Source organism: Paramormyrops kingsleyae, chromosome 5 (assembly GCF_048594095.1).
Source record: "Paramormyrops kingsleyae isolate MSU_618 chromosome 5, PKINGS_0.4, whole genome shotgun sequence".
In the NCBI taxonomy this organism is placed as follows: domain Eukaryota; kingdom Metazoa; phylum Chordata; class Actinopteri; order Osteoglossiformes; family Mormyridae; genus Paramormyrops; species Paramormyrops kingsleyae.
Genome location: NC_132801.1, coordinates 7,468,026 through 7,483,959, shown reverse-complemented (window position 1 = coordinate 7,483,959; position 15,934 = coordinate 7,468,026). Strand labels below are relative to the sequence as shown.

At 48.1% G+C, this 15,934-nt stretch overlaps 1 protein-coding gene across 2 annotated transcripts in view; it reads left to right on the top strand.

The window, feature by feature from the left end:
• Positions 1 to 15,483, top strand: part of LOC111845214 (protein phosphatase 1 regulatory subunit 29-like) — a 90,799-nt gene extending 75,316 nt beyond the window's left edge. For both annotated transcript variants that reach the window (XM_023814448.2, XM_023814447.2), the window contains exon 3: positions 12,412 to 15,483. In XM_023814448.2, coding sequence (XP_023670216.2) covers positions 12,715 to 15,483 — 2,769 coding nt within the window. In that variant the 5' untranslated portion in view covers positions 12,412 to 12,714. The remainder of the gene's footprint in view (positions 1 to 12,411) is intronic.
• The last annotated feature ends 451 nt before the right edge of the window (positions 15,484 to 15,934 follow it).

Below are 15,934 nucleotides of genomic sequence, written 5' to 3'. Positions count from 1 at the left end.
TTACATTCTAAACATTTTCATTGGTGGCTTTCGCACAATACAGTATATAGACAAAGGGGGGGGGGGATGAACAGGCTGACGAGTCGACGGCACATATTGACATTTCACACACCTAAATATAACTGCTGGGAAGAAAGCGGTGCTAAGATGGGCTGATCGATTAGTCACGTCTGCCAGGCCGGAATCAGCGTTTCAGAGGCAGGCAGGAAATGCCCCGGGAATCTCTCACTTCCAAGTCGTGATCACTATCGTATTCCTGTTAAGGGTAACCATAGCAACGCGACCATGACTGTCCCTGTCCGTTACAGGCCCCTGACCTCCTGATGTTCATGGCGCGACATGTGGGATAGGGCTGGGGGGGGCAGTCGTGGTCGGATGCGGAGTGACACCATGGCTGTGAACTGTGATGCACAAATACAGATGGGATTCCTGCCACCTCTGGCCCCACCTGCGAATTGCACTCACAGATATTCATAAAATTCTGGAGACCAAACAAATGGTCAAAATAACAGGTTTTGTTCACATTGTGGGGACATTTGACCCCCCCCCCCCCACACACACATACACATAGACATATACACAGACATATACACAGACATATACACATATACACAGACAGACACACATATACAAAGACAGACACACATATACACAGACAGACACACACACACAGAGGCAGACAGACAGACACAGAGACTCACAGAGGCAGACAGACACACAGACACATGCACACACAAACACACACACACAGACACATAGACAGACAGACTCACACACATAAACATACACTCAGACACACATATAGACAGACAGACAAGCATATAGACAGACAGACAGATAGACAGACACACATTCTGACAGGCAGACACACATATAGACAGACAGACAGACAGATAGACAGACACACATTCAGACAGGCAGACACACATATAGACAGACAGACAGACACACATATAGACAGACAGACACACATATAGACAAACACACACAAACACACATATAGACAGACACATAGACAGACAGACTGACACACACAAACATACACTCAGACACACATACAGACAGACAGACACACATATAGACAGACAGACAGACACATATATAGACAGACAGACAGACAGACTCACACACACAAACATACACTCAGACAGACATATAGACAGACACACACATATAGACAGACAGACAGACAGACAAACATATAGACAGACAGATAGACACACATACAGATACACACACAGACACACATTCAGACAGGCAGACACACATATAGACAGACAGACACACAGACAGACAGACACACATATAGACAGACACACATATAGACAGACAGACAGACATATAGACAGACAGACACACAGACAGACAGACATATAGACAGACACACATATAGACAGACAGGCAGACACACATATAGACAGACAGACAGACATATAGACAGACAGACACTAGAGCTTAGATCGGGCCCAAAAAATTAAACCCGATCCTACCCGAGCCCGTGCACCTTGTGTCCGAGCCCGACCCGGTCCGACACATTAACTGTAATTATGAGCCCGAGCCCGATTTAAACCCGACTATTTTTTAATACGTGAGCCGTTGTAACAGACGTTCTCAACTACAATTCTAAGTTGTTTGAACTACAGAAATTAGTTTAGATTTATCTTAATGAAAAATGCAACAAGTACGAAGCATGTAAACTGCATTGTTTGTTTATTCAGAATGGATCGCAAATAGATCCGAATGAAAAAAAAACGTGAGCAATGATAAACACAGAAAATGAACAAGTAATTCACTTTGGATGGCATATTTAATAAATATGATAACTAAGTAAAGGGTTAAGAAAAAGGTTAAATCCTTCCGTAAGCAGCCAACGAGGTATGTGTTAATTAAGTTTTAGTTAAGTTTGTTGTATTTAGCCATGTAAATGCTAACTGAGGTTCGTGTTAACTGTATATGAATTCTCTAAGCTGTCTTTATTGTTATTTATGTTTATATTTCATTTGAATTTCAATGTTTGTTAGCTAATATTGTAAGTAAATGTGCTTGATTTTGTGTTTCCGTATCTGTATTTAGTTCTCACGTCTGCCGTGATGGTGATAATAACGAATTAAGCCACTGTCTTTCGAATAAACCGTCGGCTCAGTTAAATGCAAAGGACTCTTGTGCTCGTGTCTTACGGGAGGGAGCTACATTTATAATTATGGCATAGCTCTCCACCCAATTAGGCTAATTAAGTAATGATTTAAAAAAAAAAAAAACACACACAAATGCTTGATCATGGCCCCGCCCAGCCCGGCCCGGCCCGGCCCGGCCCGAAGATAGTGGCAGGAAATATCGGCCCGACCCGGCCCACGGGTCGGGTCGGGTCAAGTCTGGGCTCGGCCTCGGGCAGAGAATCTAAACTCTAACAGACACACATATAGACAGACAGACAGACACACATATAGACAGACAGACAGACACACATATAGACAGACAGACACACAGACAGACAGACATATAGACAGACAGACACACATATAGACAGACAGACAGACACACATATAGACAGACAGACAGACACACATATAGACAGACAGACACGGCTCCAGGCTTTGCAGAGCCCTATCGGCTTCACCCAGGAGACCTGCACCACCCAGGTTGTGCAGCTACTGGCCTCCGGGTCTGTTTGATGCAGCGGTTTTGTCTGCGCGCGGCCCGGCGGCAGCCTCATTGCTATTCTGCAGACGGAGGAGGGGGGCACAGAACCAGGGGCTACAGATATGCCTAGCAAATCACTTGACACCCATCTTCCCTCTCTCTCCCCCTCTCCCTCCCTCTCTAACTTTCTCTATCGCTCCTTCTCTCTCTCTCTCTCTGCTGTCCCTATAATCCACCTGTTACATTGACCCCCCCCCCCATATGCGAACTCTGCATGCAAACCATTTGAAGGAAAAGCACTCCCCCCCCCAGCCATCAGCAAGGAGCGAGCCAATCGGGTGCCGCATCTTCCACAGGGTGTAGTGCCAAGGCAGCTGGGGCACTGGGGGCTTTTGCCAGCCCAATCAGCAACCCTGAGACCCATTTGGACAGCATAATGCCCTGAGTATTTAGGGGGGGTACCAGGCTGTTGCTTTAATTTACTCTAAATTACTCCTGTGGGATCGCAGTATTGGCAGTGTTGAGCATACTGAATACACACCAAGAGGAACACATTACCAGCAGGTCTAAGTGCTGGTTTAAGGCAATATATCAAGTAACAAATAAAAATGTACATTTAAAATACATAATAAATAATCTCACCTCTTGTCATCACACCAGAGTCGCTGGTTAAAGTTTGAGCTTGATTGATTTCGCTGTTTCCCTGCTGGCTGATGATCTGGTCTGTCGTTTCCGTTCTGACGTTGGGGGTGGGGGGGGCTGAGGCTCGCCCGTAAGTGGCCCGTGAGAGGGATCGCTCAAAGCCACGATGGGACCTTTCTCTTTAATGAGCCGGATGGGTGAAACGACACTTTATTTCTTCGTTAGCCCAGAATCCTAATTAGCGAGTAGCCAGAGCAGCAGCTTAGAGCTCTGAGCGGAGGCAACATCCGCAGCTGCTCCTGGGACGGGCGACACGTCTGAGCCCGCAGCTTCTCCTGTTTGTGTTTCAGCTCTTCGTAGTCCTGCTGGAGACATCGCCAGATCCGCACCGTCGCTGCATAGACCCTCGGCTTCGCCCGCAGGTCGGCCGGGAGCCAGTTAGCCTTTCATGTTCCATGTTAGTGTTTCCCACCTAGTCGTTGCCCAGGAATTTTCCACAGGTCAGTCCTGCAGCGCATTATTCCCAGCCACAGGACAAAGTAACTTCCGCTGGGGTCGCAGGTCACATGACGTCTCCCACCTGGGCCCTCTCCTGAGCCTGGGCCCTCTCCTGAGCCTGGGCCCTCTCCTGAGCCTGGGATAACTTCCCTCTCCTGAGCCTGGGATAACTTCCCCCGTCGCTCCTCCCCTGGAGATGACGGTCCTGCTGCTGGTTGCCATGAAAATCAACGTTCTGTAAAAAGAGGCGGGGATTTATTGGCAGCGGGAAGCGTGAAGACTCTGGCCGTGTCCGAGATGCCGTGGGCAGGGACCAATCGGAGACGCGATGCTGAGCCGCATGGCCGACAGAGCCGGTTTTACGATTGGCACGTACAGGCTTTTGGAGGCCGCGTGAGAGCGTATCGACTGTCTCTGGCTGATCCTCTCCTGGGTACATTGTCACACCGTGCCCCCCAGACCCCGGCCCAAAGGTGTCTCCGCTAACGACATACAGGAGAAGCCCATCCCTCACAGGAGGGCGAACTCCGCATCCCAAAGCCATCTCCGATTACGATGGAATTCCTAAATGTTAACAGTCACTGCCTCATTATGGCAAAATAACATCCACTACATACTACACAATGAGACCTTAAGGATTCGGAAAACTCTCTCGAGGTACAGCTGGGAGACTCTCGAGTAAAATCACTGCCGTGTCCCCGGAGCGTCGAGAAGATGCTGCTGATGTTCTTGTCGCTTGGCAACAAGAATGTGTCCTTTCTGGAGGACAGGAAGACTTTCTGGAAGAGCGTGGGTGTGTACGTGGGGCTGTGCGACGGGCGGGTTTCCACACACAGTCCAGAATCATGCGCTTAGGTGATCTGGTGTCTCTAAATTGGGTGTGAGACGGCTGTCCCACCCTGGGAATCCGCTTGCTCCGGGTTCCGCGCTGATTGGAATAAGCTCCAGACTTTCCATTACCCTCTACCTGATAAGCAGTGATGGTTGGGATGGGTTTCTACGGAAATTTCCACAGTTGTCACACAGCAGCACCATAACCATTTTATTAAAAATGGGCAAAAAATTTGCACGCCGTCAACGTCCTGCATAAACCCAGCGAGAAGCACTGGAGACTCACACGAAACAGTCACGGTGGCACGGAATCGTGGCTTTGCTGAGTAATGGCTGTCCCGCTGGTAATCCATCAGCACCCCGGGGCCTAAATGCTATAAAATCCTCTGTGTGTGTGTGTGTGTGTGTGTGTGTGTGTGTGTGTGCGCCTCGCCCTCGCTTTACATCTGATCCATGGTTGCTGGGTGATATCTGGCTTCTTGTGCAATTTTTAGAGTCTCACCCCTGTTGGTCGTTGAAAAGACGGCAAGGAGAGTCAAAATATGTTTCAGCTTTTGTTTAATCCCTGTAACATTTCCATCCAGTGGGGTCATTCCTCTACGGCATCCAGGCCTTTTTTACGGCATAGTGCTACAAAAATTTCCACTTAAACAAAATTATTAGTCATTCGTCACTTGAGATGCAAGGATCTCGCGTATAATTCTGCTGGTTTCATACCAGTAACAGGATTTTTTGAATGGATGGTCTCACTTAAAAGGCCATCAGATGGAGAAACAGATGGGGTCTAATAAGTAATATTTACTAGCACTAAAAACACAACGTGATTATTTTCATAATACGAAACTGATTTCCCACAACCCTGACACGGTTAGACGATGGATAAAACTAATGAGTTATTCCTGAGCATCTTCAAGATGTGGACCTGCAGCTACAGAACCTGATAAAATAAAATCCAGGGTTTTACTGAGCAGATGAAGGTATCATCCATCCACTTTGGTCCACATATACATTTCAGGCCAGACCCATTTCTCAGATAGACACTCCGGTGCCTCTTTCTGGATTAGAGCCTATAACCCACTGATGCTTAGCCAGCTTCCTGAAATAAAACAGCTCACCTGGGCAGATAAAGTGACATTAATATCATCCCAAACTGCTTGTCTGATGGGACGGGGAATCGAATCCACATCCCTAACAGCCCAGCCGCACCTGTACACACAGCTGTCAAATCCCTGGCATGTGCCCAATTTCCTAGCCGGCCTGTCGCCCTGAGGCCCAGGAGGGTTGCAGCCCCCCCGCAGAGCCTACTGCGCTGGTCTCCATGGCAATAGCGGCAGGGTCAGTTCCTGCCTCAGTTAGCCCTTTTGCCCAGAGAGGTTGTTGATAAAAGGAGTCTGCCCCCCAGGGGCTGATATCCAGCTCCCATGGCATACGCTCCCTCCATAGGCCGCCTGTGTCATTGCAGGCTGACAGGCTCACACCTTGGCTGGGTGTCCATTTCTGGCGTCCGTACGTGACCCACAGGCCCAGCCTGAGCCCACCCTCTTGCCGGAGCCATGCCTGTCTGCCCGTATTTCTGCACCTTTCATACCAAGTAAAATTCCTTTTGCATGTTTGCTTGGTGAATGAAACTTGATTCTAATTGGAAGTATTATACTGGTCAACTTTGATTTCTCTACTTTGCCAAATTCCATCCATCCATATATGCATCCATCCATTCACCATACCGGAGTATCCAGTAGAGCAGGGGTACAGAACCCTGGTATCCAGCAGGTTAACCTACCTGGACTGTGGTGAACCACACCTCAGGCAGCAACAGGTAGGATGGAGAATCTGCTAGACACCCGCCCACCCGGATCAGGTTTCCAGGCTGCCTACCCCTGCAGCAGAGCATGACGGCGATGTTGGAGTCGGTCCAGGGAAGCACAGGGTGCAGCGGAAGGTGCACAAACACATAAACGAAAAACCACCTAAACCACCTGTCTTTGGGTGGAAATTGGAGCAACGTGAGCTCGAGGAGGACGTCCGTCACACGCCGGACTCAGCCCACTGCTGAACCCTGGGACCCTGTGCTGCCAATCTCCCATATGCACTTTGCAAAATATCACATGGTTTTTAAAAAGCAAAAAATAAACTAATGACTTGATAAATGGAAATGTTGTTAGGGACATTTTCCTCTCAGTTTGTCAGAGCCGCTCATATTATCTCCTAGTTGTTAACTAGTCTGTGCCTGACGGTTCTTGTATTAGGTCTCTGCTTTATGTTAATGTTGTTAATTAAATGTTCTGGGAACAGCCATGCTTTGTAGACTGCCTCCGCGCACTAACAGTGCAATGACGTGCCGCTTGGTCCATTGAAACAGCGGATTATTGGCATTTTTTTGTCTTTTTCCAGACTTAGATTTCATTTAAATCTAGCAAGTAAGTTAATTAATGCATGCATTCTGTTAATTACGTTCAAAGTATATTTAGTTCAGTCATTAGATATAAGGATGTCTAAGGTGAAAAAATTAAAATGAATACAGGAGTTGAAGCCGCGTTAAATTGAATTTGACGCCGTGAGGTCCGGCATCTCCTGGGTTGGGGGATCGATGTGGTGCTCGCAGGTTCTCGCAGGTTCTCCTCATGTGGTGTCTTGCCTCCTGGTACTTCCTGGGATAGGCTCAATGCTCATGATGACCCTGCAATCCATAGGTGGTTCTGAAGTTGGACGGATGGATGAATCTGTTGACGTCTTATTTTAATTTAGCCACACTAATTTGCCAAAGTCTCTCTATAATTTGAATTTATGCTGCACAAGGAGTAACATAACTGTAATGGTACAGAGACATGTTTTTTCATTAAACTAATTAAATATATATACATACATCAATTATTCTCAGCCATTGAACGATTAAGCAATTAAAAGATTGAATAATTTCAAGCCTTAGATTTAATTAAAATGTGCAACATTTGGTTCAAGCTCAAAAATTTACACAAAGGGATTATAATATAACAATCCAAGCTGTGAGTATTTTCTCATTGTATCACACGCAGTCCTCAAAATCAACACGTCTGGAAAATTACAGTGTTTGACTTTAAGTGCCGTGATTCTTGCCATTCTTTCAATTGACGGGTCAGTAAATAGCAGTTAAGGATGTTGGCGAGAGCGAGTGAGCGAGCGAACGAACGCGCACTGCGGCTCAGCGAGCCTAGCTTTGGCAGACACTGGTGTCTGGGGTTAACCAGAGCTATGGAAATCCAGGTTATGATGGGCGATCCGTCGAGCGAGTAGGTATAGGAGATGGGGGGGGGGGGGGGGGGTGTGATATGAGATGTGATACCTCCCTGATATGCTGTGAAAGAAAAGCTGAGGTGTGTGTGTAACCATGATGCATTATCCAGGCGAAGAGGAAGAGCAGGGATGGGGAAAGTCACTAGTGCTTGTGGGATGTAGCTGAGGAAGGCGAGATTACACGGTGCAGTGCACGGTGCAGTGCCTGAGGGGCTGGAGACGCCCCGCCCCGAATTCACAAGGCGCTCGGCGTCGAAGCCCGGCAGGGCCTGCTTCCAGACCGAGGACGGCGTGTGTCCCGAACATGAAGGAGTCCTCTCCAGGCCGCTAACTGGGCCAAACCTGCGAGCTCCGGGGAGGCTGGGATGGCGGTCTGGTTCTGACACTGCCGTCTCTATCGCGGCTACACAGTGCTGCTGTCAGAGGAACCCTGGGGGACGAGTGACAAAGCAGGCACTGTTGTTCCCCGCAGGCGGGTTTCCGCACCGCGCCGGCTGCAGTGCCTCAGCACTCACCATGGGCTGTCAGCCGCTGCCTGATGTTATCCAGGATCTCGCCGGTTAGTTTGGTGGCTCCCATTTGGTGTGAGGCTTGAGTCTCCCAGCCACGCGTCTCCAGCAAACTCCTCTGCTACAACTCTTGAACCTTGAGCTTTTTTTTTTTTTCACCCACAATGCATAGCTGCAGACTATCAGCCTCTCTGTGGTTGCTTCCTGCTTCCTGTTACTCGAAACCTTTCAAGGTTCTTTAAGGATGTTTTGCACAAATGCAAAAGCATGGTTTAATTTAATGATAGGATGGGAGCAGGCAACCAACCAGAAGAAGCCCCCCCAGGGCTGACAGGGGCTCTGTGAGGGGTGGAGACATGGAAGGAATGGAGGCAGTAAAAATGGTGAATCAATTCAGAGCAGGTCATCAGAGAAAATGAAATGACAATAATAATAATAATAGCAGAAAATAATAGAAGAAAAAAAAGTATTTCCCTTCATTCAACCATGTGGAAAACAAAATGTCTGTCCATCCATCCATCCATCCATCCATCTGGAGCCAATCCCAGGACTCCCAGGGAATGAGACGGGCACACACTGGGCAGGATGCCAGGCATAATCTTAATTTAACTGCTTTTTATTTCATACAAAAGAAAAGAAATAAAATCCATATTGATTAAGTTCCCAAAACAAGTATAATACAGTATATACAGTATGTATATGTATAATATAATGAGGTGAAATATTTAACTGCTAATTCCCCTGCTGTACTCTTTCTTCTTGTTTCCCTGATCCGGCTCCCAACTCCCCCAAACTGGGGCTACCTTTATGGAGACCGTTTAATTAGACCGGTACTCTAACAGGTCAAAAGCCACAAGGGAGAGAGGGAGGAAAGGGGGGGTGCAGTACGGGGAGGGAGAGCGAACGGAGTGGAGGGGGATTTGTTTTACCGTGAAAAATGTGCATGCAAGGTTGTTTGTGTCAGTGTGTGTGTGGTAGGTTTTTAAAGGATTCTGAAGCTTAATTGTCATAGTTGCTTAGTGCCTCCCTGCAGACGTAACATAATGATGAACAATAAATAACAATAACAGAATGGCGAAAAATAACGTACAGTTTACGCACACAGGTTTGCCAAATGTCATGTATCTGGTGTGACACTCATACTTTCAGACTCTCACACTCAAAAAAAAAAAGCAATATGTTTTGATCCTTCCGGCATCCCATAAAATAGTGTCTTACGGAATGATGTTTTGGGGCTTGAGAGTGGTCCGGGTTCTGACAGAGGGTTCTGACAGAGGCTCTCAAGCCCCTCCTTACACAAGTCTAGTAATATACAACATAGCCAGGGATTAACATAACTGGTATGCCACTGCGTGTTTCCTGTAAAAAGTACTGGTACATACTTTTTTTTGTGTGCATTTGTGCAGTGTGACAAGAAATGGCTGTGCATTTTAACCTTTTAACCTGCAAATGAAGTATGCACTCTGTGCAAAAAGGTTCAAATGAGTGGCAATTTCTTGTCATAACGGCGCAAATGCCTACTTATATGTGCATTCGCGCCGTTACGACCAGAAATTTCCACATATATTGCATTATATGCCGAATGTATATTAGTTACCATGCCATTTATGTCAGTCCCTGAATATACATAGAATATGCAATAAAAGACAAGAATGATAATTTACTGTTTTGTGTGAGAGGTAAAGATAGAGAAGCAGAAGGCTTGTGTGTGTGATTTCACTTGTACCAGAATCACCCAGATCATTGTTGTTTCATGACACACAAATATAATTGTCCAGAGTATCTTAAACTTTTCAGCCATGCTGTGATAAACGCAGCCTATGTTATATTTTAGAGTAGAAGTAGAATGCAGATCTATAGTAAACTACAACTGCTACTGCCATTTTAAATAATGTATTATTTAAATTTCATTTTAGTTCTTAGCTATTATGCAGAACCACTCATAAATTTAAATCAGGAGACCTAATGGAACATAAACCTAGAAAATTCAGCTCATTTTACCAGTGAAGAAGGTACAGTTGTCTTATCTCAAAACAGCGCTTTATTTGTGTAACTGAACACAGTAGAAATTAAAAGCGGTAATGTTGGTCTTAAAGAGTCCATTTTTCACAACCTCTTTAGGTGAATTAGTGTCTCTAAATTGCTGTTTATTTCTGGTGGTGTGTCTGAGCATGTACACTGTGACGCAGTGCCGTCCTGTCCAGGGGGATCCTGGCCCAGTGCATCCTGGGAGACATTCCAGTCACGCAGTGACCCTGTTCTAGATAACTGCTTACGGCAGAAGGATCGATGACAGTTTTTTCGTCAATTAGGCCCAACTAGTTGGGTTTGACTATAAATAAATAGAATTACATGTCATTCAAGTATGAATTAAATGAAGTCATTTAAAAACTTGAATTTTGATAATGGATAGAAAGAAATTGAAATCTGCAACTAAAAGCACACACAGACAAGAAAGTATGAATTGGCCTTAAGTGTGTTAATGAGGGTTGTGCCTGTCCTCCGCCATCAGATCCCACGACTGCTTGTTTCTGACATATACACTGAGGTTCCTGGAAGTCCCACCCCTTGAGAAATGCGAACAGAGCCGTGTGATTGGACGGACTACGCTAAGCCTCAAGGCGTAAATACGGCGCCTCAAGTACCCTGGCCGGAAAAGGCTCCCGTCCAGATTTAGCTCCTGCGTGAATTGGGACATGTCGCCCCTTCACCAGCGACGGTTCCTGTAGTGCTGGACTACTTCGCTGCATCAGGGGAGCGGCACCAGTCACCCCGCATAGTGCCACCCATCGCATGGGGGGACAGGTAGCTGTCGTTGGGCATGGGCGGCTGTTTGAGGAGGCGGCACTTCCGGGGCTTGGTCCGTCCCAGTCCATATGTTAGGGACAGTCCAGCTTTAATGACGGACAAAGGTGACCGACTTAGGGACTTGCATAAGAGAACAAGGTTTAAAAAAAAAAACAGGTACATACCATGTTTGTCTCCCAAGGCTCACACGGAGCCGAATTTCACAGTCTACATGCCTTTCCCGTGGTCTGCTGGTGTGGTTTCCTTCAGTGTAAGCAGTGGTACAAGGTTAAAGACATCGTTAGTGACTGATACCTCTGGGATGAAGAAGAAAGAAATCTGTACATTTTTGGGATGTCGGATGGTCCCAGATATAGGGCATCTGCTCTTGTGATAAATCACAAGGAATGCCTTTGTGCATCTGCATTTGTGTTGGACGGACCCAGATATCAGGCATCCACTCTTGAAATAAATTCACAACGACTGCATTTGTGCATCTCTGCTCCGTTCATGCCAGAGCACCACATCAGTTAGACAATTATGTCCCGCTAGATAAGTACCGTAGTGAAAGCTTAGGCTTATTACTGCTGCTGCTTCTGCTTTCAATGCAGGCTAAAGTTATTTTACAGAATCGGAAACCAGGCCGTGTGCAAATTCCCACGTTTTATTAATGTTGTGTCAAGTGCAGGTGTGATATATTGGTGACTCCCCAAATCATGAAAAAAAAGAAAAACACAGTTTATATAATGCGTTGTAGTAAATGTCTTGTAATAACATTTGTATTTGTGAGACATTTTACGGTAAATTTACTTACACTGTGGTTAATATTGCAATTTTCTTAAAAGGCTTTTCATTGCCTTAAAAGATGAATTTGAGATTAGAAAAATGACCTTTTAGTCAGCCCTGGTTTAGCATGTAGAAGTTATTTATTTAGCATGTTGGACTCGTGAAGTCCAACAGCGTGTCAGATGGTGGTTGTGTGCTTAGGTTTCGCGTAATTAGACTGTCCATGGACGCGCTTGTGAAGTCACAATAGTTACTTTCTTACTCATTAGTGAATTAAGTTTTTTTCCCACCAAAGTCCAGTTAAAACAGCCACATTTATTAGTAATGTTCACAAACATCAAAGTCTAGAACAAGAAACTGGGTGGAAAAAAAAGGATTTAATCAATTTGTGCTTGATGTAAAATTAAACATCGGGAAACCTAATGGATCTCTCACTCCTCCTTTGCAGGTCGATGTTGATTAAACTTTGCTGGGGGAGCAGAGAAGAAGACTGAGGCGAGGCCATGAGTAAATTCTGTCACGTCCAGTACCGAAGCCCAACACGGAAGACCTGAAATGGGGACTGTGCACTCCCCAGTGCTGATGCCACAGCTGTGACTGTCTTCAGGAAGCCTGTTTCTCCACAAGTGTCTCATCAGCCTTCACTGCTTATCCTCACCTGTGGCCCCCTGGAGGTGAAGCACTGCCCAGCACCCTCTGCTCTCTTCCTACGTCTTTCGAGAATCCTGTTATCCACATTTTTTCATTCATTATGGCTAACTGGCTTCACTTCCCCTCACTTACAAGCCCTACCATTCTGGTCCTCTTCCTTCTTCCCTTTATGCTCCTTCTCCACCTGCTGACGCCAGTGCGGGCCGACTGCTGGCTCATCGAGGGGGACAAGGGCTACGTGTGGCTGGCCATCTGTAGCCAGAACCAGCCCCCCTATGAGACCATTCCCCAGCACATAAACAGCACGGTGCATGACCTGCGCCTCAATGAGAACAAGCTGAAGGCCGTCTTCTTCTCGTCGCTGAGCCGCTTTACCAATTTGACGGACCTCAACCTCACCAAGAACGAGATCTCCTACATCGAGGATGGGGCTTTCGCCGGCCAAGCCAACCTACAGGTGCTGCAGCTAGGTTACAACAAGTTGACTAACCTGACGGAGGGCATGCTTCGCGGTTTGGGCCGCATGCAGTGCCTCTTCGTCCAGCACAACCTGATCGAGATGATAGCCTACAACGCCTTCTGGGAGTGTCCTAGCCTCAGCAGCCTTGACCTGTCCTCCAACAAGCTGGCTCGCCTGGACCCCTCCACCTTTACCAGCCTCACCCGACTGTCAGTGTGTGAGCTGGCGGGGAACCCCTTTCACTGTGGCTGCGAGCTGTACAGCTTCCTCACCTGGCTGGAGGCCTTTAACAATGTCACCCACACGTACGACCGGCTGCAGTGCGAGACGCCGCGTGAGTTTGCCGGCTTTCCCCTGCTTAGCCCCGTCGCGGGCCACAGCCGCAACGCCCGCGCTATCCTGTCCTCTATGTGTCGGGATGGGATGATAATTCCTGGGATCACCTCACTACCACCTGACTCAGATGCCTCGGGCCTGGGCCCAGACATATCCGACCGCATGGGGCTCTACCATCAGCCCACTACATCCTCCACCACCGATCCCACGTACAGTCCCAGCATCAAGCTGCAGCACGTATCCTTGTCTTCAGCCTCCCTGTTGGTACAAATCCCCAGGCCCTACAGCAAGATGTACATCTTGGTACAGTATAACCACACCTATGTGTCCGACATAATGAACCTCAAAAACAAGAAGGAGATCATCACCTTGAACAATCTCAAACCACACACTAACTACACCTTCTGTGTGGCCTCCATCCGCAACTCCCAGCGCTACAACCATACGTGCCTCCATTTCGCCACGCGCATGCAGAATCCTGATGACATGCGGCCCAGCACTTCCACCACCACCCATTACATTATGACCATCCTGGGTTGCCTCTTCGGGATGCTTATCGTGCTGGGGGTGGTCTACTACTGCCTGCGCAAGCGACGGATGCAGGAGGAGAAACAGAAGTCCATCAGCGTTAAGAAGACCATCCTGGAGATGCGATACGGGCCTGAGGCTGCTGCTGCGGCTGCCAACGACCTCTCTGTCGTTCAGAAATTCCATGATCAGGCGCATCACCAGCACCACCAAAGTAAGCTTCCCCCCTCTTCCTCCACCAGCTCCGGGATGATGCAGGGCTCAGCTAACACCAGCTCCTCCCGTCTCTCGTCTATCCCGCAAGAGGGGAAGATGTCCACCACCTTCTCAGAAACAATGGCAACCACCAAGGGCAACTACATGGATGTGAGGACCTCTGCAGCCGGGGAGGACAGAGTTAGAGATGGCAGCATGTCCAGGGCTGGCGATGAGAAACTGAGGGAGGGCAACGGAACAGACGTGATTGAAGATTCTGACGATGACGGTCGGGGCTCTGTCTCAGAGATTTCTACCATTGCTAAGGAGGTGGACAAGGTGAACCAGATCATAAACAACTGCATTGATGCACTTAAGCTGGACTCTGCATCTGTGGCTGCTGCAGCCGCTGCCGTCACCGCTGCAATGGACAACCCCACCTCTCCTTCATGCATCTCATCCTTAGCTAGGGGACACATTCCCCTGGCTTCCGGGATCACCGAGGCATGCCAGGTCCTTGCATCTCCAAAAATCCCTCCTCCTCCCCCACTCCCCCTTGTCCTGCCACTGTCAGAGCGGCCGGGGATTAGCGGTGGGGGTTTTCTTTCACCCCCCTACCGGGAACCTCCACCGGCTACCGCTGTCCGGCCACTCCAGAGACAGCTGAGCGCAGATGCAGCAGTGGTGGTCATAGGCCCTGTCAAGAACCGCTGCAGCACCTCCTCCTCTTCCTCCTCCTCCTCCAGTGGGCCAGCTAAAAACACCCGTGTCTTCAGCTTAGAAGTTCCGGAGCCTCGTAGCCCAGATTCCTGCAAGTACTCAGAGAAGGGCAGCCCTGTGGATTGTGGGGAGCCTCTGGAAAGGATGCCTTTGGTGGGGAGCCAAGGATGTGGTGCCAATGGCGGTGGTGGCACCAATGGGGGCAGCAGTGCTGGCAGTGGGGGGGCTGCCACAGGAGGCCAACACCACCTGGAAGTGCATCCGGACTACCATTGCTCTGAGCACCGGCACTCCTTTCCGGCTCTGTATTATGAGGGACCCGCTGATTCCCCCACCCAGAAGGCCTCGTTCCTCAAGCCCCTCACCCGCAGCAAGAGGGACGCCGCTTACTCCCAGCTCTCGCCCCGCCATCACAACTACTCGGGATATTCCTCTAGCCCTGAGTACTCCTCTGAGAGCACACTCAGGATCTGGGAGCGCTTCCGCCCGTACAAGAAGAGTGCCCGGGAAGAGGCCTCCTACGTCGCTGCCGGCCACGCTCTCCGGAAGAAGGTACAGTTCGCCAAGGACGAGGATCTTCATGACATCCTTGACTACTGGAAGGGTGTCTCGGCGCAGCAAAAGCTGTGAGTGTGGTGGGGGAGGGGGGGGGGGAACACAGCAGGAGGGGAACTCTCTGGAGAGCAGAGCAGAGTCCTCTTGCCTGACATTTTGATCCTTGACAGAGCCTTACAATCCACCGTAGGGATGGGGGAAGGAGTGGTGGACCCTTAGTTTAAAAATACACCTAAAGTCAAGCGGGTTTTCCAAGTCTCTCTTAAATATTAATCACAGGACAGAACAATGCGATGCAAGTCAATATGGAAAGGAGGCAACTGTCTATGCCAAGTTTCTAAAGCCGGTACTTTTCTGTTAATTACCACTGCTTCTTCTGTATTGGTAGGAGAAATATTTAATAAACTGGGGAAATTAGACGTGATACCGAAAAAAAATGCTTGAGTTGACACAATGAGGTGGGGATGGACAGTTAAATTGTGTGAAGTAATTTTTTTGTTAATTAATAATCAAAGAACAGATAAGG